Below are 23,960 nucleotides of genomic sequence, written 5' to 3' on the forward strand. Positions count from 1 at the left end.
ATATTTTTCTAATTTTTTTTTTACATGGACATAAATTAATACATTATATAATAATTTAATATGTACAAACGAAAAAATAATAATAATAAATTAAACATAAATAAAATTAAAATAAGGCATCATAAAATATCTCCGCATCGCCGTCCCCGGGTAACGTGCCCAGAAGGCTGGCAGCATTGCCACGTTGAATGGCAATGCTTATTCTTTGCCCTAAGTAAAGGCCAGCCCTCTGGTCACGTGTCGTGCTGACTATTCGGCGGGAGATATCTAAGAAATTTTTTTTTGCACTCGGACCCCACGACCCCATCGTCTCAACTCCGAACGGCTCAAATATGCAATCACCAATAAGATTTGCATATTTGCGCCGTTTGAGGGACTCTGCAGCTGCAGCAGCAGCGCCGGAACAAATCGACGTGCTAGGAAGATGTGATGGCGCAAGGGTATCGACGCAAGTTGCGTCCCATACCAAAGGCCTACCCATCTTCCAAGGTAGCAACGACATACCATCAGGTCTCTTGCCATCGTCACGTGCCAGCCCATTAGGTTCAAGAACAGCTGGCACGCCGGCGGTGACAAGAGCACGACGAATTATGTCATTTAGGTAGTATTCTGAGTTGTACGTATAAATAATTAATGAGTATTCTGAGTTGTACGCATGAATAATTAATTAGGTAGTATTCTGAGTTGTACGCGTAAATAATTAATAAGTATTCTGAGTAATACGCATAAATAATTAATTAGGTAGTACTCTGAGTCGTACGTATAAATAATTAATTAGTATTCTGAATTGTACGCATAAATAATTAATTAGGTAGTATTCTGAGTTGTACGTATAAATAATTAATGAGTATTCTGAGTTGTACGCATGAATAAATAATTAGGTAGTATTCTGAGTTGCACGCATAAATAATTAATTAGTGTTCTAAGTTGTGGTAGGCTAAAGGAAACGCTAAATATTGAATAAAATATAATTTCCAATTACAAAATCATTTTATTTCAATATAATCGCACACAGGATACAAATAAACATGTTTTCTTCAAATGAACATAAATATAACATTTAAATTTCAAAGATCTTCCTCGTACATAAACATTGAAACATTATATAAATTCCATGTATTAACGTATAACGCAATAACCCCTAAATATAACTGGTGTGCTTAAAATTCTGCAAAATGAATAACTAAATAGACAACGTTCGTATAATACATTCGTAATACTTAGTAAATACTGAGATTAATGAAGTTTAAATAAATAAGTACCGGTGCTGATATAAGCTGGTCACGAACACGCATCTAACACTAAAATGCGAGATTCTACCTTGGAATGTGAATGTAGTACGATGAATTACAAAACATTGACAATGTGCACACATACACACCGATATCATCAAATTATATTTGAAGAATTCAGCAGGGAATTCACTAGACAGACATTATAAGCCAGTCTGTAGACATGCCTGACCTCACAACTCTAGGTTTAGGAACCTCGCAGATAGTCTACACATACTACATCTACATTACACACCCTACACTATAGTTGGACCATTACAAACGTGCGAACTATGACATAATTAAAAGAATAATAGGAATAGGATAATGTGTAAGTGTGAGCGAGAGACTCAGATATCCGGTTTGCACGTTTGAAATGGCCCAACAATAGCACAAAACTTTTAGCGCATTCCCTTCTAGTGAATTCCTCGCTTAAGAGAGCGATTCTAGATTTTTTAAGTACTTTTCAGACGATTGTTGTCAATGTATGCGTGCTTACAATACAGGCAGAGTGGATAGTTAATGCCTAGTAATACTTGGATAATTTCATATTGTTAATATACTCCAAAGGTACAGAGTTGACTACAACGAATCTCAAGCGAGCTAACAGCTTTGTTGTACGATTTTAAGATCTTAACTCCTCTTATTAGTTGTTATAGAGAGCTCAAACAAGTAAAATTATGTTTTCAATTTAAAACCAAATAGGTACAAAAACATTTCACATTATTTGGTCTATGCCTACACCTATGGAAAAAGGCGTGATATTATGTACGTATAAATACCAAAAAATACGACATGGGTTAGAGATTCGATCTTTTTATAACTAAAATTAGATCATTATGGAAGCTGCTAGCAAGCTTAATTAAACATATCGTAATCAAAGTAACTATTTCATATAGACTATCATTTGGTAACACATGTATTTGATACACCGTTTATGTAATAAATAAATAAATTCATCTATTTAGTTAACAACACGAATGTTTACATCACACAATCGTTATCACAGTACACAACTGAAAACTTTCACTTCGGTGTGCAAATATTAACTAAAATATAAACTTCTGTGGTGCTATAATGTGGATATGGTTGGAAAAGCCAAACAAAATACTTTAAATATTTTAAAATCTTGCTTTTGGTAAACTCTCTGTCAAGACGGTGTAACGTATATTTGATCTACATTGCACGACACGATACAGCGCGACACGATGCGACGACACAATACAATGTGGAAGTTATTTTTTTTCTCGAGCATTTAGCCGATGGTTATAAGCATTATTATAGCCATGAAGGGCAAGGGCATGTTCCTTTTAAAATCAGTCGTGACTCGTCGCAATAATTTCACTAAACCACGTAAAATGAATTATTACGTGTCAGACAGTAAAGAATACTGTCTCATACTATTATTAATATAAAAATATTCATATCTTTTGTTTGTTTGGCTTTTCATCAACCACAGCGTAGTGAATGAAAACGAGTACAAAATAAACATTAATAATAATAAATTAAAAGCACCATAACACGTTGCGTGCCGTATATACTCTGACATAATCTACGATACAACTATATTCAATATAGCTAGGGTTACCCGAAATACCTGTCTTAGGTGAAAATACCATTATGTGGACTATAATACATCAAGATATAGAATCACTAAGTAATGTGCATACAGAGTAGAGCATTTATTGTATTTTGTTAGTACCAATTCCGAACTTTGAACTGCTTTTACAAACATACAAGCAACGAACACAAAATAAAACCAAACAAGAAACAACTATTTGTGAATCGCACAAATATTTGTTCCGTGTGGGTTCCGAACCCACGTCCTCTCAACGCCCAGGTAGTGGCGTGGCGACCACTTTAACCACTGCGCCACGGAGACCGTAACATTTGTTTGGAACCGAACATAGTATCTCTCGGGGAAGATTTTGAGCAAGTATTCCCACACTAGTTTGTCTAGCTATACATAGTAATGTCACAAGTAGGTATACGCATGTTCTTATACGTATATATGCGTACAAGTTTGTATGCGTACACGTCTTAAACACGCATTTATTTAAAAACACCTTTAGCTATTCTGATTTGCTTCGTTTTGAACAATGATGATATGCCATTTCATTGAACCCATCGTTACTAGATTTTCCCTGTAATTCTGGCAAGTATTCCGTTACATAAAATGCTGTAATCTGTATGCACTGTAAGATGTGTATGGAAAGGGGCGTAGCTAATATGACGACTTTTTAACTACTGCTTGATTATAAGAAACAGTCATATACCTTTAATCGTTATTGAACTAATATCGAAAGATTCTTGGACCGTGAGTGTAAAAGCTAAGCTTACAACACATAGCTAAATGGCACGAAAAATAGTACACCATCCTTCTTTTTGAAGTCGGTTAAGATCATTATAGAATTTAGAGATTACTATGAGATTAAAATTTACATTTCGCGATTTATAAATGTGGTTGTCTGAGAAAATTTCTTATTTCCTTTCTATACTAGAAGAAGTTGACTAAGTTTTTATAAGCACACTAATATTTTTTATCCCGGACTTTCCATAAAGAAACCGAAAATCCGCGCGAACAAAGTCACGAGATCCATCTAGCCTAAAAAACAGATCTAACAATATGACTGTTCCTACAACCAAGACAAAAATTTCACAAGCGTTCAAATTTTGAGTCGTCATCAAGCCTAAACATCGCGGTGGGCCTAAAGACTGGTAAATATGCCGCTACGCCGGTAGTGTTAAGTTTTGTGCCGTTGTTATGATAGAGATGTAAGGTGTGTGTCTCACTGGTCACCGTTCGCGTGCGCCAGCTTCTGCTTCTTGTTCGGTGGAGAATTGAAGAGCGCGCCGCTTTGCAGTTCTGACATCAAGAATGGGATCTGTAATGAAAATTTATTCAATTATAGAGGGTTACGAAAGTCAGTGACGGTAATTAAGCGGAAATTATCTGTGGGTAAAGTAATTGGAGTGGGTGTTCTATAGATGGGTCGCCGTTTGACTGTATTTGATGTGGGGATTTCCATATCCTAGAAGGTACAAAGTTAGTATCGATTGTGGTCTTAATTTTTTATACCATCTGTGTTACAGGTGTACGAAATGCATCCATTTTTGGCTATTTACAATGTTAGCCGTACACCGAGGGCTTTATCACGACACCCTTCGGTAAGACTGGTGTCAGACTTTCAAGCTTCTGACTGCTGTCAACGACTGTCGAAGATCTTTGGAAATGACAGCTGGGACCCACAATTTGACGTGCATACGTGTTTCGGAAGGCACGTTTAATTGTGGGTCTCGGTGATGTTTACGTGATTAAAAATGTATATGACCATATTTTATCTTATAGTACACAATTCATTATCAATTGTTTCGTTTTTTAGAATAGGCCTTCACTGAGGCAGACTAAAGAGTCTTATGAAGTAGATAGTCATAATCTATGTTTAGGAATTAAGGCAGTAATATCGGTTATAAGCCGGTGCACATACCTTATGTTCGAGCTGCATGTGATGGTTGGGCTGCAGCGCGAGCGCGGCGCGCATGAGGTTCTCGATGTTGGCGCGCTGCTTGAACAGAGCGTTGACCACCGGCGCGCCGGCCGGGACCAGCGGGGCCTTCAGCAGGTAGGCCAGCGGCGACATCACCGCGTGCATGCTCGACCAGGCTGCAATATGCACATTTAAATAGATTCTCTTCTACTAATTTTTTTTTTTTTACATTTATACGATTTCCAAACAAAACAAAAACTTTTTTATAAATTAAAACACTACTCCTGCACTAAAAATTGTTCCGACATGTGTTTAAAATATCTGCAATGTAGAATCAGCAAGATTCTAATACAAGAGCATTCTTGCACGCATGGCGCACGTACGACGTATACGAACAAGCTTTCTACAACATGACATATAATTAAAACGTGGTAAGTAACATGTGCTTTCGTCATAATTAGGATTTGGATATAAAATAAGAAGGATTGGATCATAACCACCACGCTGGTCCAGTGCCTGTTGGTGAACGTATTGCCAGAGCCATGTCCATCAGTCAGCAGGGTGCACCATGGGCGGGTGAAGTTGGCTTGGGATCTTTGAAGGATGGTAAATAGACCCCCATACACCCATACACCCTGGCATTTGCGGGTCCATTGTGGCAGAGCATGGCACAGGACTGATAGGTTTAGAAGGAAAGAGGGTAGGCCTTTGCCCAGCAGTGGGACGCATAAAGGGCTATTAAAGAAAAAGTAACATGACGTATGGGTGACTCACGTCTGGCTTCAGTGTCGCGGAAGCTCATCCTGGCGAAGAGGTCGGCGAGCAGCACGAGGTCCAGGATGAGCGGCACGGCCAGCAGCGAGTCCTCGCAGGTGTTGTGCACCACGAGCGTGTTGGTGCCGTGCAGCAGGATCTCCGACGTGTACTCGTCCATCGCGCGCTTCGAGTCGCCTGGACAACACATACAACATCGTTTTAGTTAAAAAACATTAATTTTTTGGTGATCTAATTACACTAGAATCCGTTTTTAAAAACAATGACAATCACGACATAGCTTCGCTTTCGCGTAAAAGTAAACGAATAAAATTATACCAAAATAGAAAATATAGACATTGAATAAAAGTGCTCTTTTTAGGTTTTCAAAATTGTTTGGTTCTTTCATAACCATGAAAAGCATTGTTGCGAATTGTATATGGTTATAATCAAATATCAAAAACCTTGCAGGAGTAGACAGCTAACATCATAAGTCATAATTTAGACATTATAACACTGAGTGACTGACATAGTGATCTATCAATGCACAGCCCAAACCACTGGACGGATCGAGATGAAATTTGGCATGCAGGTAGATTTTATGACGAAGGCATCCGCTAAGAAAGGATTTTGATAAATTCTACCCCCAAGGGTATAAAATAAGGGATGAAAGTTTGTATAAGTCTTCTTAGATTTTCGACTGATTGAACTGAAATCAACAAAGATTTACACATAGGATACTTTTTACTACTGGAAACCTTTTCACAAGAACGAAGTCGCGGGTGAAAACTAGTAACAGTATAAGTAGCCTGCTATAAAGCTGAAATTTCCAATGGTACAATACTGACGGTTCTTTACACAAATAAATGTAAAATCACTCACCAACATATGGCACGTATTTAATGACGACGACGTGGTCGGGCTTCTCTCCCGGCTTATACAGGATCGAGTTGGACTCCACCATGTCATCTACTACGTTGCTCTTTGTTATCTGAAAATAACAACACAATGATATAAAATTGCCATTGCTAAATAATATACATGCAGTCTTCAAAATGTCATCTTAAATAGGAAATTATGAACAGGAGGAACTACTATTTAAAAACATTTTAATCTGTCCATTAGTTCATACTCTCGTGAAAAAAAGGTTGTGTGAAAATAGTTCCAGAGCTGGGATTGAATCACTTTTAACTTCCAAATATAATACAGGAGAAGAAATTAAGTATTCGAGTGGAGCCACTGGAGTACAAAATTAATTCCTATAAAATAGATGAACTACATTCTGATTTTTTTAAATATATTTTTGTATGTTACCTCTTTGGACCTGAACTGTTTGGGTGCGGACAAGTTCTTGCCGTCATTGTTGCCCAAGTGGTTGTAGCTCACGATGGACACCGGCTTCAAACCTGTTGGACAAATTAATACATTTAATTTATTTACACAATTGTATGGCTAAATATATGACGTCACTTGGGCTAGCGCAAAATCCACCGCAATATAGAGCAAAAGTTAAGATGGAAATATCTAAGTATTACAATTATTTTATACTAGTATAAACAATACGAAGGTCTGTCTGTTATGCATACACTAAGTAAATCGCTGAACTAAATTCGAAGTAATTAAGCATGGAGTTGGTTAAAACTCTGAATTAAATACACGAAACTTTTATTCAAAACTCAAGCCTCAAGCTTATAAATGCAAAAGTTTGTGAGACTGCATGTATGTATCTACTTTTTATCCTGGAGTTTCCACGAAGGGTTTCCACGCGGACGAAGTCGCGGGCGTCCTCTAGTTATACATGAATATTGGTTGTTTACTTACCAGCGGATACCAGGAAGTCGACGAGCACAGACTTGAGCTTGGTCTGTCCAGACTTGAAGTCGTCGCCCGCCACGAAGGTGCCGCGCAACTCCGCGCGCTCCACCACGCCCGCCACCAAAGTGTTTTGTGGAGAACCGTTTATGTATATGCACTGCAATGGAAACAATATATTTTAATTGTGTTACATTTATTTCTTTGAGTATAGTAAATGTTATGTAGTGTGATTTCGGGGAACCCTCATCTAGCCGCATGACACAGTTAAGGTTACGATTCTATTTATTTACTTCTTTTTTTGGAAAGTTTATGAACTCACGAACTAACTGTTGTGCAGTAAATGAACTGTATTGCAAGTTAAGTGCAGATTATTTTCAAGAATTGAAGGTATGACACAGTCAGCGTTTTTAATTAAGAAAAAATATTTTCTTTGTTCAATTGTTCGACCGTTTACAATCCCCCGAACTTATGAGATTGTGAAAGATTGAGATTGTGAACTGAATCTAAGAGGAACAGTTTTATAGCTATGCAGTGTTATATATATGAGTATTTTTGTAGATATTTACATTCTCATCAATGGCGGCGAGTGCAAAGATGGTGGAGGGTGATATCTCAGGATCGTTGTCACGGAGTGCACGCTCCAAGTTCTCCGAAGTATCGTGCACGCCCGCGCGCACTTCGCAGAACCTGCGTACAATTACACAAAATTTATATTATTGAAAAATTCTGGAGTGGCTATTTAAACTTATTTATAATCTTTAACACGTAAATTTTATGAGACTCGCTGCTTTTCGCTTCAGCTATTTGTGTTTATTAATAAGTAATATTTACTTGAAGAAAAAGTCTAATGTGCGATACAGAAAGGCGAACTTCTAGCTGCTAGCGTGCTCGGCGACTTTTCTATGAGTCAGCCTAAGTAGATCTTTGTAAAGAAATAATCGTTTCACCAAGTTCGGTGGGTACTATCTTGCATTAAAGTAAAAATCTAGATATTTTCTCGTAAACTCTACTAAGATTATATTGAAAGCAAAGCTATTTCCATGTAATTAGATGCCTTTCGTTTCAACGTAGTATATTGATCGCAAACGGATATCAAAGTACTAAATAAAATAATCATCTGCCTTGTTAGAATAAACTCAAATATTGGCAGCCAACCATTGCTCAACCATTTAGCATACTTCTCACCAGCATAATAGAAAATGATTCCTAATAATTTGTGAGTAAAGTAACGAAATCTCAATATTTCCGCATCTCATTAGACCGTCGACACCTACACTTGCGGACAACTATAAATAGCTCGCTAGTTCAACGTTCCGTAGTTTGTGATAGTAGTGTACTGTGACGTCATTAGCTACAGAATCTGGGTGTGTCTCCCCAAAATAGTCCAGACACACCCAAATTTTATTAAACTTAGATCTGACCCAGTGTTCGAGATTCAACTTCCGTTTGATTACAATTATGAACTATTTGTAACTGCCCTAAACTATGCCGGCGTCACAAGAATTTTACGAATATTTCCGGAGCCCAAAATAATGCTTAAAAGATAGGTAGTAAGAGTGTTGATTACTTTTCATCCAGATACATAAAAACAACAGAATCCTGGACTAATAAATATAAAAGATATGTTGTTTGTTGACAACAACAACCACAAACATTAAAGATATAACTGTGAGATTATGAAAAGTTGGTATTGTATTGATTTAGTTTCTTCGAACGATATCGAAATAAGCACACATTACGTGGACGCAAAGTATCATGGGAGCATAAATTTGTTTTTAAAAAGATTTGCAGCACTCGTAGAGAATGAAATCCTAGCTCTTTTCCGTCGGAAAATGTGTATGTTAACTGCTATCTGACAATTTAATGCCTACAAGCCAGCTTCATACGAAAACCTTCATATATGGCTTTCTTGAAACAGTATAAGATTATTAAATCATGTGTAATCATTCACCTCTCAGTGTTGGCAGTCCAGAGCACGATGACTTTGTCAAGCTTGTTCTTGTCGCGGAAGTTCTTGATATCGGCGCGCACCTGCAAGTACTGCTCGTGGCGCGTGCCGCGGATCAGGTTTGTAGCGCGATCAGCCTGGTGACAAACAGATAGTTTTGCTATATTTGATCATGTAGTTAATTGTACTGTGCGTTAAAAAGAGGGAGTAGTAAATTATATATATTTTTTTTAATTTATGTTATTCAGTACTGTAAAGTGATTAAATTAAGTTAAGATTTTAAGTTAAGTGTGTAGTTTTCTACAATTATCTTCGAAATCTTAATCATTCTATCGTCAACCTTCTCATTGCTCATCCAATATTTATCTGCCTTCAAATGCAGAGAATAAAAATAAATAACAATTATTTGAATAGGAAAACTTACTCTCACTCATAGATAAACGTAACTACAATAAAAAGTCTTTATACGCCCCCACAAAACCAATTCAAAACTGTCCCCACTTTACAAAAGATCTCTACAAAGAAACCCACGTCAATAGAATACACGAACCATTTCAAACAGACGCATCAATCACATTATACATGTACAATCGTACAATCAGTATTAAGTGAATGTCTTACAAAACGTCTCATGTATTCAGACGTAAAGGAAACGTAAGGGTAGTTTTCCCTGTCTGTGTGACCTAGTTACATCTATTGTGATGGTAAAACAGTTAAAACGAATGTATTAATATGGAACAGGCCATGATGGACTGAATTAATATGGAACAGGCTTTTGTGATTCTTTTTAAGACCTATTTCGTCCACCATCAAAGCAAGAATTAAACAAGCTTAGAAAAGTGCAGCAGAAAAGCTTCTGTCAGTTATTAACGTAAAAAGATTACTCGGTGTAAAATATATTTTGTATGTTATGTACTCGAGAGCTCGTCAAAATCATCAAAATTGTGTAAGAGAATAGCAAACATCCATCCATACTTCCCCATTACTAATATTTAAATAAATAAATAAATATTTTTGGACAATTCACACACGGTCGTCTGATTCCAAACTAAGCAGAGCTTGTGCTATGGTAACCAGACAACTGATAAACATACTTATATACTTCTAAATACAAAGTACTACTAAAGTACTTTACTTGCAAAGTAACTAAAAAGCTACAATAAGGGTGTTAGTGTAAGTGATAGTAACACTCTTTTCAACTTCAATCTTTATTACGAAGAACAACAAGTGAAAAGGGCTATGACGTCTTATAAATACGCGACATAATCGAGCGATCTTTTGTTAGATCGCGCCAACGCTATCCTATGTATCAGAGATGATCAACATTTTGTAACAAATATGATGTTTTATTACAAATTTATTTATTGTGAGTCATTTAAAAAATATATTTTCCTACAATATAATCTTACATAGCCTTGGATTTATCGATAAAATATATTATGTTGTACGCAACCCATAAAATATGTAAGTCACTTTATAGTTATTAGGCCTTCAAGAATAACAATGTTAACTCATGGTAAGAATTGCTAAACAAGCTACAACTAATGAGATGTTATTTCAAGAATCTAGAAATACTTGTAAAACCACATAATTCACATTGAGAATTGAAATTTCAAAACATTCTAAAATATTTAAACCATTTTTTAAATAATTTAATTACAAATTTTACTTCTTTTTCTTTTGTAAACATACTTTAAACTATGCGAAGTTTTAAAATCTTCATAGATTATAATTCTATCTATGAAAACGTATTATTAGATATACCTCAAATAGAATTAACTGACAGACAAAAAATCTGCCCTAAAACTACTTATGAATGTTAACGAAATGTTGTAAGTCTCTGGTGTGGATTATTTTAGTATCACTTGCACTGTACCGTCCCATGGTGACATGGGATATTTGGCAATGAACGCAGTACGGCCGAGCTAAATATGAACCGACAGATGCGTATAACATTGTAGAGAAATGTTCTCTTTGTTTGGTTATTATACGCAGTTATATGACGAGAGTGCTGACACATTACGATTTGATCACCGTCATCTCTTTATCATCATGGCTTAAATATATTAAATTTTCTAATCACTACTGGGCGTAAGCGGCGTGATGATATACGCCACTCTTTCAATACTTCTTGTTGACACATTGATCCATCAGAAAACTACTCTTTCTGTTATAACATCTGGCTAAATGTTTGCGCCAACAGCAAACGTATAAATAAAATACCTATTAAGATTTTTTCATTAAATGTATTTGCTTAATTCTCCAGAGTCTGAAACTCCAGACCCTATTTCAAAAAAAAAATTAAGCCAATCAAAACTGAAACCAAATTGTTTTATTTTTGTTGCTTCTGAAAACCATTCGCATGCTTTTAATGTGACGTTCTTTGTTGTCTAGGCATCCTATTAGTACTGAATTGATATTAACTATGTGTGATTAACTTAAATTAATCCTAGCGCTCTACTATAAACTGAAGGTGAAGATTGAGCAGATGCAGCTGTAGCTCGATTCTCTACCACAATCGACGATTATTAGCGTTCAATCGCAATAAACTCCCTCACGGGGCGGTTTTACCCTCGTGGGGACAACATAAAAAAAACCGGCTAGCTATCGAGAAATTCTACAAGAAAATTTGTTTAGCGCCTCCACTGGGCTCCGTTAGAACTATTTTAACAGTATACATTTTAAATGTCAAACTCTCGATACCCGACATTATCGACTGTAGAGAATCCCGCTAGAGAGGACATTATAAATTATAAAGCTTCCTTAAAAAGTTCCCAATATAAAAGGTAAATAACAAACCGCGGTTTCACATTTCCATTTTTGTAAATCTATCGCATATTTTTCAAATAAGGAAGAAAATGAACCTGCCATCCGATAAGTTGTTTTTTAAACAACCCGATTGAGGCTATGGAAAATTGTATTATGCCACAGTAGGTTCCATTCATAGACAATCGTTCTTTATAAACATACTCCGCGGTTATGATCAACAGGCCGACACGTGTTTTGGAAAAAAGAATTTAAACACAATGGAGGCTTCAACACGTGTCTAGAACGTGGAATATTCTAGATGTCAACAACACAAGACAAAGGATAACAGCTGAAAGCAAAAGCGCGAAAGTTTACGAAATAGTGGAATGTAAACGGAAGCACAATGTTAGAACGTTCTGGAAAATACCAGTGCATATTGTTACGACTGGATTCTTCAATGATAAACATACAAGTAGAATGATGAAGACAAAACACCGACATGTTATCATAAACTAAGTACTTTAAAACCCCTCAATGATATTGAAATTCAATGATCAACAAGTACTATAATATCCTTGAAATTCAAAAGCATATGAATAGCTCTTAACTTAGCTAATTAGCTAATGAAGAATATTGTTACAACAAGCACTTAGTTATAAGCTTGAAATCTTGGAATTACACAGCGGCGATTTCAAAAGCGTCTGCTTTCAACTACCTAGGTGACCAATTTTCTAGATATATTCTAGTTCATGAAAGACGACTGATATCTTGTTTATCTACCCCATGTGATGTAACTACTCCTAATTGAGCTGCTATCAACTTTTTATTCACTTTCCGTCCTTGATGTATTTAGCATAACATAGGAGTCTAGGTTTAAAACAATTTTCTATTAGGAAGATGGTACCCCTAGAGATATCAGAATCTGATGTTTGTTACAGGAGCGTCTGCCGTCACTTGTATGGGTAACCTATAAATCGAATGTATCTCACGCAGATAGACTATTTGGCCACCAAAAAATCCAGTCGATATACCTATGCCAAGAAATACAATTCTACGGGTTGAAAGTTATGATGTAAAAACTTACTTCTTTTCAACAAAAACATATTTAAGTAAACAGCTTAATGGAAAAAAACGTCCTATTAAGTAATGATATTCAGACAGATTCAGCACGACCTGGTACTGACCTCAACAAGAATTAACATAGGAGAAAACATACTATATGTCTGCTTTTAATATTATTGCTTCATTCCCAAAGTTCCTTGTATCAATTTATTACAATATTTATAGATAAAAGGTTTCCATTAGCGAATGATATCGATTGTCATATTAATATAGATACATAAGCGCGCGCCTGGGAAGTGTGTCCAATCAATACCTGCACTAACGGTCAGACGTTCACACATTTATGAAGGAACATCTGAATTCTGCAAGTCTGTAGAAAACTGGTAAATGAAGAGAAGAAAGATCTATGACATAGTAAAGGCGGTATTGTCGAATCATGGCAGAAAACACATGGTATCTGGACGAAACCTTCGAAATAAGGCTAAACGAAAAACAGTTCTTGAAGGAATGGGAAGTCTGCTCCAGGTTTAAATAGAATAACCAGAGAGAACGACTTTTATATGACAGCTTTAGAGCTACAAAATTACTGGGAAATTTTCTAAGGTTTATTGCTTTGTGATCACATTTGTTTTCAAGTCTAGTTGCATTTTTAGCTTCGTTGTTCCTATTCGGCTCCTATTCTAAGTAGATATTCGGCTACTAATATACGTATTATTAAGTCGCCATTGGTGCCAAGCCCCCGTGCTACTACTAAATCTCGTGGATATTTTTATTCGAGACGAGCCCCCGTACTAAAGTCTAGTATCACAACACATAAGTCTAAAGTCCACTCGCAAATACACACTCGTGTATACCGATAGTACTTATGTTTACTTGCCAAGCGTAGTTTTACTCGATCACGGGTTACTTCCGACAATTGAAAACGAGTACGATCATATCAGTTTTTAAGTAAAACTAATTAAATTGTCTGATATAAATTCTTTTAATTTTGAATGAGTGTTTCATCATTAGTTAGTTTCGAAATTACGAGTAGGATTTCACATAAGATATTCGCTATCCTCCACGATTTAATTGGAATTTGATAAGAGGAAGTAAGTGACCAGATTTTTACTTTAGGTTTTTGGTTAAAATTGCGTAAAACTTAACGATGGAACCCTTCGAGTAGTGAGTTGATTTTTACTCAAATTTGTAAAATCTGTGAAAAATAATGTCTGAAAGTAGTACTACGAGCCTTGCGTAGTTTAAACTCAACACCTATTGGCAGTATTTTCATTTCTGGTTATTAAACCCTACATATTATGACTAAGGATCTTCGCAATCGCTTGCGTCAATTACTAATGCATATAGAGTACTAAGGCATAAATAATATAGACATACATCTGCACTTGAACTTGAACAATTACAAGACAGTTCAATGTTAACTAGATCTGTATTTATAGCGCTGTGTTGGATTATCTTCACATAAGAAGAATATCAGCTGTCTCACTCTTGACAGAAACGAGTTCGAATTCGATTGTATCAGATTCGAGGTAATGTCAAATTGAACTCCTAAATGCTAAACTAGTGCATGATTGAACGCTAGTTTAAAGTAAACCTAATTGGATTGCTTGATTTTGATTATTTTCATTTTAAACCAGTGTATGAAAGCGCTAGTTTGCAATTTAATAATACGATTTGACATAAACTCGATTCTGTTACAATCGAATTCGATTCTATCGGGAGTAAGATCATAGACATGGTTCTGCCATTTTGAGAACAAAGCCTTATTTGGTTACTGTTGAACAATCATGAATAAAATTTTGGTTTACATAAATCTACACGACGTCAAGAGATAAAAATAATTTCACATGGATTACCTAAATCATAAAACACTAAACTAACACATAAGAACCACACAATCATTGCATACCAAAACGAATTACACTACTTAACGTGGAACTAATCGGGCGGCCACATTAGTCATATTTCCTCATAAACAATAGGTAAAACGCAAGAATATCGCGATATATTCAATGTCGCGCCACCATCGCACCATGCTCCACGTTGTGATGACGTCACACGGCGACGTCACGAACATGTGACCGTTACGTAACGATAGACTATTTCTGTGAATACCGGTCACTGGGCGATGCCAGGGCTGCCGGCTGATCAAATACGGTGTAGGGTCAATGGATTATGAAATACGTGTAAATATTACACAAATACATATGTTTGGTAGACTAGAGGATTTGATTAAACTGAATACAGCTGCCTTATATCACGAAAACTCCTATAGATTCACTAGATTAAATTTAATTCGTATTTATAATATAAAAGCCAGCCGCAACCCAGGTTAACTTTAACAAATTATACATAAAACCCTTCTCGACAATCGCTCTATCTGTTAAGGAAAACTGAATGAAAATCCGTTCAGTAGATTTTGAGTTTATCGCAATTAGACAGTCAGACGCGGCGGTTGATTTGTTTCATAATATGTAGTGAATAGTTAGCTATGATATAGGTCATTCCGTTGTACGTATGAACTGTTAAATGAAGGCTATAGTATATTATTATGTTGAAATACAGGACAGTCTGAAATAACTGCTTCTAATATTATAATTTAGCGACGTATAATCTAAAAGTATCATATTATGTTTTGATTATACCTCGTTTTAATATAAAGTATTTGTATAAATAAATGAACAATTTTTATATAATATTGCCATTTACTAAATATACGCAAGGCAAGGTCGACTACTTTTTGTCAACTACTCGGAAAATTCGACGCAAATTATTTTTCCGCATGTAACTTAACTTCAAATATTATATTATGTATCTACGCCTAAAACAAATAATATAGAACTGCGTATTAAAAGTACAACAGTATTTAACTTAAAATCAAACCCGGTGTAACCAATTCTGACTATCAGGTGTAATTTAGACAGTTGCTTTCACACCTTAATTGAGGTCACTATCTTTCGGATAGGTTATCCAACACTTCACTATCCACAAGCCGTGAAAAGCTGGCCTTTAATTAAGCTCGTTTATTCAAACACTCCGATATTCTATTTACTTATGAAAATCAGTCGAAAAGATTTCGAGTTTATCACGAACAGAAAAACAGACAGACGCGGCGAACTAACTATTTTAGAATATGTAGTGTCTAAAACTAAAACATAGGTTATGTTTTCGCCGAAAATGTCCTTGAGAAATTAATTTGAAAGAAAGTATCAACCCTATCTATCTCAGACAGACGATGGTCGATAAAATTATGCAAATGTTGAAAACGACACAAGATTTAAACGATTACAACTGTTTTATTATCGTAGTCGTTTTATCACTGTACAACTGACCCTGTAGAGTGTAGACGATTTTTTAAATTATTTCTCACATGGCTAGTTGCCATACGAGACTTTTTAAATGAATACACTTAAGCTCTCAATGAAGTTAAAATTGTCAGCACAAAATAATCAATTACTATTTTATGAATATCTTTTACACATCTTATTTTATTTATTAATATATTTCCTTTTACCAATTGATTGTAAAAAACGACCCATAGCTTAAATACTACACCATTTCTTTCATATATTATGACTAAGTCTACAAAAGTATCATTCTAAAAATTAGATAACTCTATAGTTCGAATTGAGGAGTTTTTGAGCTTTTCCTAAGACAAACAGACTAACTAACAATCTCTATAGTCAAATATAACACCTACGAGTAGGTACGAAAAAGAACCTATTCTAACGAGAGCATAGATCTCATCTAAAAATAGACCCAGGCCTTCACATTGACCTCATAGAGCCGACCATACGGGTCACGGGAGTTCAACACCTCAGTCACAACGTTAGCATAACATACTAGACCGATTTGCATAATGTTTTATCTATTTAACAGGTCACGATGACTAGAACAATAGTCATGTGTCGAGACTGAGGAAAAAAAGTGATTAAAATTCAGATGTAGCTAAATTAGTTGAAATTAGTTTTAAAGAAGTTTGCATTAAATGAGTAACTAAGGTGTTGACTGTTAAGCCCAATTATGTAGGCAGAGGTGTATTAAATTAATTGCAATACATACGCGTTTCGCCATCTAAAATGTGAGTCTCATAAAAAATGTGAGCCTATTGCCGTATACTGGGCACGTTAACAAACTCCAGGCTACTATTGAGAACTATTCTAATATAATAAAAAAGACCATAGTAGACCGATCCTTAAATAGAACCAGAGTTGGTTTGTTGCACTACCAACCGCGCTAAAGAGGCAGTCAGTAAGAAAATACTTAAATGAAAATTTCCTGGTTTCTTAGAACTGTGTTCCCAAATTGATACCAGTCTAATTAATACGGACCTAAAATGGTCGATTAATATATTTTTAGATTCTAAGAAGACTAATTTGCCGAATGGTGATTGTTATCATACTTCGTAAGTAATTTTAGAAGTCTCTTTGCAATGCTGTTCCACGTATGAGATGATCTTGATAACAGCAGAACTACGTAATAAATAATACAATCATAGATTTAATCTATAATCAAGTTTTAAGTTATAAAAGGTGCATATTTCCAATCGACTTCAAAAATGTTTATTTTATTTTAAATGCTCTGATTCGACGCATAAGGTTTCTTAAAAACTATCTCGTTTCAGCTGTAAGGTTACAATGGTGGATGAAACTGACTGAACATTTTGAGTGGACATCTTACTACACTGGAATAAAAAAATCATGTATAACTTCAACCTGCCGTAGTTTAAATCAAACCCAGCACGAATCTGAAAACCTATACAACACACACCACCCTGAAATTGCAGTACAACTTTATTCAGAATAAAAGTACGTCCGTTACATTGAATAAGCTATAATTTTCTCCAATTACCCCCTGTGTACATAATGATCGTGTGTGATAGCGGCAAGGTCGGCCGGATAAACATCAAATTGAAAAATTATACATGTCATTTACAACCAGTTATAACGTTGACAATCTAGACTCGTGGAAATACGTATTATTTTTCATGTTTTACACGATAATTATAAAACGATGAGGCTACCTCTTACGCGGGAATATTTCATTTAATCGGCAATTATTTGCAAGCTTTTTAATAATCAATTAGTTTAAAGTACTTTTCTTGTTGTTTCGCAATTTAATAAAGTGGCAGTGAGGTCTTAAACTGATAGTAAACTCTAAAGTAAAAATGAATTCCGAAGATCAACGAAAATGCTTACTTTTTTCGTAGATTGGTGGCTAAAGTCGGCAGAACTTTCGTATGCACAGAATGAGTCAAAGGAAGGAAAGCCTAAGGTATTCTAACAACACAAAAGTGATGCTATCCCTACCTGGTTAGCAGCAATGAAGTCAGGATCGTAGATAGCTGGTCTCGGCTTCATGGTGGCCATTTCTTTCTTGAGTTTCTGCTGCAGATCGTAGTCGATGACTTTGGCACGGACCATGGACTCCGCCAGATTTAACGGGCTTATGTCCCAACCGTCGATCACTAGGAGAAATAGATTATCTTGGTGAAAAAGTCTGCTAGATAGTGATTCGTTGGGTCTATTGAGCTGTACAATGACGGGTCAACTGACATTTTTTTTTTCAATTTATTCCGCAACGGGAAAAAATAGTGATCATTGCGGAATCACTCATAAGTTAGCTTTTAATTAAGGTTAATATAAGTGCATATTGTAACAATAAAACCTACATGTTAAAGATGTACTGAAATAAATAGTTGCAGACGCTGGGCGAATCTTTGAAGAGCTATTGCTGAGAATGAAGAACATAATTATTAAGGGATGAAATCCTGCTTCTATTAGTATAATATGGAAGGTAGAAATAGTTGATGAACTTACCCAAGTCATCAGGGTGTATCATTGGAAGGAGGTTGCACATCGGTATGTGGACATCGTTGCCTTTCTCGTCAAAGCCCAGGCGGACTGTGGACGCTTGTGTGATGGAACCGACCCTATTGAAAAAAGAGAATTATGTAGTAAAGGTCTTCAAGTTATAGGTTACCTACTATCTCATGAAAAGGTGGGATGATCACGAACAGAGCCTTATCATTAGGACTCAGGATAATACTATCAAATTGATCATAAATACAGCTAATTAAATGGACTCCCTAAAGTCAAACGTCATACGTTTTAAATAAAACGCTTTTATCAAAGGATTCGTGTTTTTGCATATTCTAATACGCAATACGCATATCTAAGTTATAGAACTTCGGAAGTCAAATGACGAATATATGTAGATAAAAAGTCTTCATAAAATAGGAGCTAAAGATTTCCCTATTATGTATTAAATATTAGGTAAATAGAAGAGTTTAATACCACAGTGCTTGGTTACTAATTAGATATCCTCCAGTGAGACAAGGTATCATTATGACAGTAATAACCATTAACGAGGTATTTTGTTCTTCAAAACTCACGATTAACGTGAGTATTATTAACTTAAGGAAACCTAAGTTTTATTACTAGATAACTATGGGAAATGATAGCGTTGCCATAGCAACCGGCGGCCTTGCGGTGGATCGGTTGTCTGCTTTACTATAGTAGGTACTAACTGACCCGTATTCAGTAGCGTAATTTCAGGGCGAAAAATGGGAAAACTACCATGACATGCCTCACCAAACGGTGACCCGACCAACGAGAACCACTATAATCCTGACATAGTAGGTATTTTCTAATGTGCTTAAATGGTGAGCCACGGACTGACAAGGTTGTAATGTAACGTGATATCAATTGGAATGAATTTTAAAATCATAAGGGAAACTTTTTGACAATAGCTCTTATTGTGTTCTTATCTAGGTGTTAACACAGTATTATAGATAATAACGAACGTTTTCTAAAAGTATTACAATTCCATTTATTCAAACTCATAGAATGGCTGTGTTATTTTCTTTTTGAACTAAACTTGAAACCTGCGCCCTTTACGTAAGGAATGCGGGAAGCATTAGTTACCGAGGGGAAGGTACAGATAAACAATGTACGTGAACACCTAATCTCATTACATTAAATAACTATTACGGCTTCGTTAGTTTTTAATTATGTGGCTTTGACCTGTCGGTGCACTGACGGGCTACAATCTTGCGTAATGACATGTAAATATGGAAGAAACAAAGTAACTATTAATTTGTTTGGCTTTATCTCACAGGGCATACATTATTCTTTTGATTACTGCAGTTTTGAACCCAGGCAATCTGTACAGGCCTTCGTTTCTTTTACTGAATCAAGTTAAATGTTTCGATAGTTTTAAAGTGATCTTTACCAATTGTGCCAAAGATGTAGTCAACTTTATAGCTATGAAAATCTAGAATGAAGAATAGTAGACAGGACAAAAGTACTAAAGAAATTGGCAATCGAGTAAAATTCTGACAAGAAATCATGGTGTACTCAAAATGGCTGCAACTGCCCGGATTTTTTTATCTGTATGTAATAAGCCCTTAACTAAGACTTACCAATTGGAATCCATCTGTCCATTCTTGGTGTTCCATGAGAGCTGGTGTCTGTTGGCGAGGACTGCGGCCGTGAAGGTGGAGCCATTGTTGCCTCCCCATCCGACCAGCATCACGCCAACCTTGCCCACTTTGCGCTCTGTACGGATGTTCAACGATTTCCTGATCGGCTTTGCCTGGACAAGAGAAAAGAGAAATTAGTAACAGCAACCTAGACGAATCAGGCAATGTAAGGAAAAATGGATGTTCATTAATTCCCATAATACTAGATATATTATCAACGCGAAAAAATAAATTATGAAAGGGAAATATGTTAATCACTGTAAAGAATAATTATGTGACATGTCTGGCTGAAATATTGCGTGTAATGAGGTCTTTCTTATAGCCGTGAATATGTTCAAGAAATTAATTTTCAATTAAATTGTAGTTAATAGTATTCATGAATTTTATTCTCATAGCAAAAGCCACCATTAATAATATCAATAATGTTTATTTTTTATTATATTTGCGAAGGCTTATATTCCTCCATAAAAGGCATGAAAATAATGTAATTGCATTTTAAAATATAAACTAATAGCTTGGGGTTGTTTATTATTTAAAAGACCTTTATATATGTACATTTCCATTTTAAATATTATTCATGCCTTTAATTGACTAGTTATTGCTTAACAAGCATTTTATATTGCACTATGCATAATGCATGAACAAAACAAGTTTCTAGAGAAAAACATCATATACTGTTATCTAACAAATTCTGAATCACCTGATATTTGTGACTCATACTAACAGTAAAAATGTAGTGCATTTATCTAACATTTTATCACATTTTATTAATGGTAGTTCAGTCAACATTGTGGTACGTACTGAACATTTATTACTCATACGGTCCTATTCACAGAATATTATTGAGTGCTAGATTGATAGAAGCCATAGATGACCCTAAATGCAGGCACTGCATTGAAGAAGCAGAAACCATGAAACACATACTGTGCGAGTGTGATGCTTTAGGGAGGAAAATAATGGATCTTCTAGGATGCGGTTACCCTAAACCAGAAGACTACAGGCTTGCATTGCATAGCAAAACTGTTAAGTTTTGCTCTGCCCCCCTACGTCTAGAGTAGCAAAGGAGGGGGTGACACAAAGAATCAGGAATGGTCGTAGTGTCAGCCTGGCAATAACTGGCTCCCCTACCCCTAAGATAAGATAAGAAGTACTAGATTCGGTTTTGAACCCTTTGATGTCTATTAAGAGACTTTTAAGTTAGCTGTATCAATCACTAAGAGATAAATCCCGACCATGTACCTATATGTGGATTTTTTACCATAATGATTCTCACTGCCTAAGGGCCTATTTTTCGTTAACCATTAGCCTTACTTCATGTGAATTCTAAGAGATTTGTATATCTGGGCATAACCATGTATTCCACAATTCTCAATGGTAGTCATAATAAAGATTTAAAGAAGGAATGTCTGTTTTACTTTAGTTTGCTATCTACATTAATATGCTTGGCCAGAATCAAAACTCATATGCGCTCCTAAGCATGCTGAAGATTGTTTCAGGGAATTCAAATTCAATGGTATCAAAATTCCCACAGAAAAGGAATCAATAGGATAAAATTGTGTTTTACTCGAACCAAGTCAAGCCGACTTGCACTATCAACTATTCTATGTATATAATTTGTACATAAACTAAACATCAATGAGGAAATCAAAGTCATTCGGTAAAATACTATTCATACTATAAAATGTGGTCATACCTACCTAGAAACCATTATCTTTAGTTTGTTTAGAGTACTGATAATCCTGTTTTCCTTATAGAATTGAATTAACAAATGATATAGTAATATTATTGTAAATATTTCATTTTCATAGCAATAATAAGAGAGCTAAAGGAAAAGCTTCAGAAAATTAAGATGGAAGGTAGAAGAAACTGTCTGAAGCCAGGATTTGAAAACATCAGGCAAGAACAATATGGTTATTAGATACACCTTTATAGTGGTATATGATAGCTGTCAATATAAGAAGGCAATACAATTGTTATCAGGTACACAAAAACAATATACAACAGATAACACTGATAACAATATTTATACATAATGAAGGTACTTCTAATATGAAATCATGAATTAAGTTTTGACCAGATTGTCCACAAAAGCAATCCTTTACGAATAAGGATGCTTGAAATCTCTAATAAGATTCATATGAGTACGAAAAGGACACCTGTTCAGTCATTCTGAAACATGCATAACAAATCGATATCGCGATGTACGCAAATACCGCGAAAATCAATTCCCACCACAAATTTACTTACCACAATATCATCGCCGTTTCTGGTGACCAGCGTCTCTTCATATTGGTAGTCTGAATAGATATATTCATCAGTATATTTAACGTTCGGGCTGGTTATAACCAAAGACGGTGATTTTTCCATTATAAATTATAGCTTTTTACTTTATGCACCGATTACAAATAGCTCTTGCTTTAAATTAGATATTTGGATACGTAGCGAGAACACGTGTCGCATACGCGAAAATTCAATGTTAATTAAAATAGCCGATATGCCGACACGGACAACCTCCAATCAACGAGGATTATTTCCGGAGACACAACGTGAAATGAAAATGACAGAGGGCGCCGGGCGGGGCGCGGGTATCGGAGAGTGAAGAACAATAGTGTTGCGATATGAATCGAATGTAGAAAAAAAACGTTGACTGCCTAAAATTTTAATTCTGAAATCCGTTTCTGAACGAAACAAGTTCTGTATTCTTAATTAATGACATCGAAAACGAACTGGCCATTCATTATCTTACTTGTTGGCAATATAATGACCAGTCCAAAGTTTCCCCAATTGGTACCTATAGATGGAAAAAATATTATGGAACAACTATTCAAACAAAAAAAATGGCAAATTGAATTGATTTGGATATTCAAAATATATCTATACTCTGAATTCTGTTTAGTGTTTATGTTGTACCGTTGTACCTATGTTTTATTACCTTGTGACTTCATGATTAATAAAACTTTACCATAAGTGTTTAATCATTAACATTAATTGTTAGAATATTATATATATTTTTGTCAAAATAATAGATTCATATTTTTAGCTTTAAAACTTTGTCATTGCCATTAACCAAAAAATGTTTACGTTTGATCGTACATCCAACCAAACACGTCCAACAAACACCGCTCAAGACAGCGACTTTTCAAACCATCTAATAAAAAAAAGAAGACATTCTCGATGGTCTCAATCAATGAGTTAAGAGAAAATTACCTATATTTGAACTTACTACAAGAAATATTTGCTTGTTGTGGATAAATAAGCTATAAAAATATTTGAAACTAACTTATTTTATACCGCTCCCAAGTAAAAAAATGTATGAGAAGTAAATCTGACTATAATAAACGTTAAACTGTATTTAAAGTGATCTTATATTTTTACTTAAACAGCAGAGATGA

The 23,960-nt window shown here is 35.4% G+C and overlaps 1 protein-coding gene across 1 annotated transcript; it reads right to left on the minus strand.

The window, feature by feature from the left end:
• Positions 1–971: 971 nt before the first annotated feature.
• On the minus strand, positions 972–23,165 carry Inos (Inositol-3-phosphate synthase). Its single transcript, XM_076123952.1, has 12 exons — positions 22,816–23,165; positions 20,509–20,681; positions 18,905–19,017; positions 18,395–18,552; positions 9,279–9,412; positions 7,894–8,014; positions 7,334–7,484; positions 6,827–6,918; positions 6,395–6,503; positions 5,534–5,710; positions 4,760–4,935; positions 972–4,156 (listed from the first exon to the last, which is right to left on the minus strand). The coding sequence occupies exons 1-12, from the start codon at positions 22,933–22,935 to the stop codon at positions 4,061–4,063; spliced, it is 1,620 nt and encodes a 539-aa protein (XP_075980067.1). The 5' UTR covers positions 22,936–23,165; the 3' UTR covers positions 972–4,060.
• Between the last annotated feature and the right edge of the window lie 795 nt (positions 23,166–23,960).

Source organism: Anticarsia gemmatalis, chromosome 16 (genome assembly GCF_050436995.1).
Source record: "Anticarsia gemmatalis isolate Benzon Research Colony breed Stoneville strain chromosome 16, ilAntGemm2 primary, whole genome shotgun sequence".
Taxonomy (NCBI): domain Eukaryota; kingdom Metazoa; phylum Arthropoda; class Insecta; order Lepidoptera; family Erebidae; genus Anticarsia; species Anticarsia gemmatalis.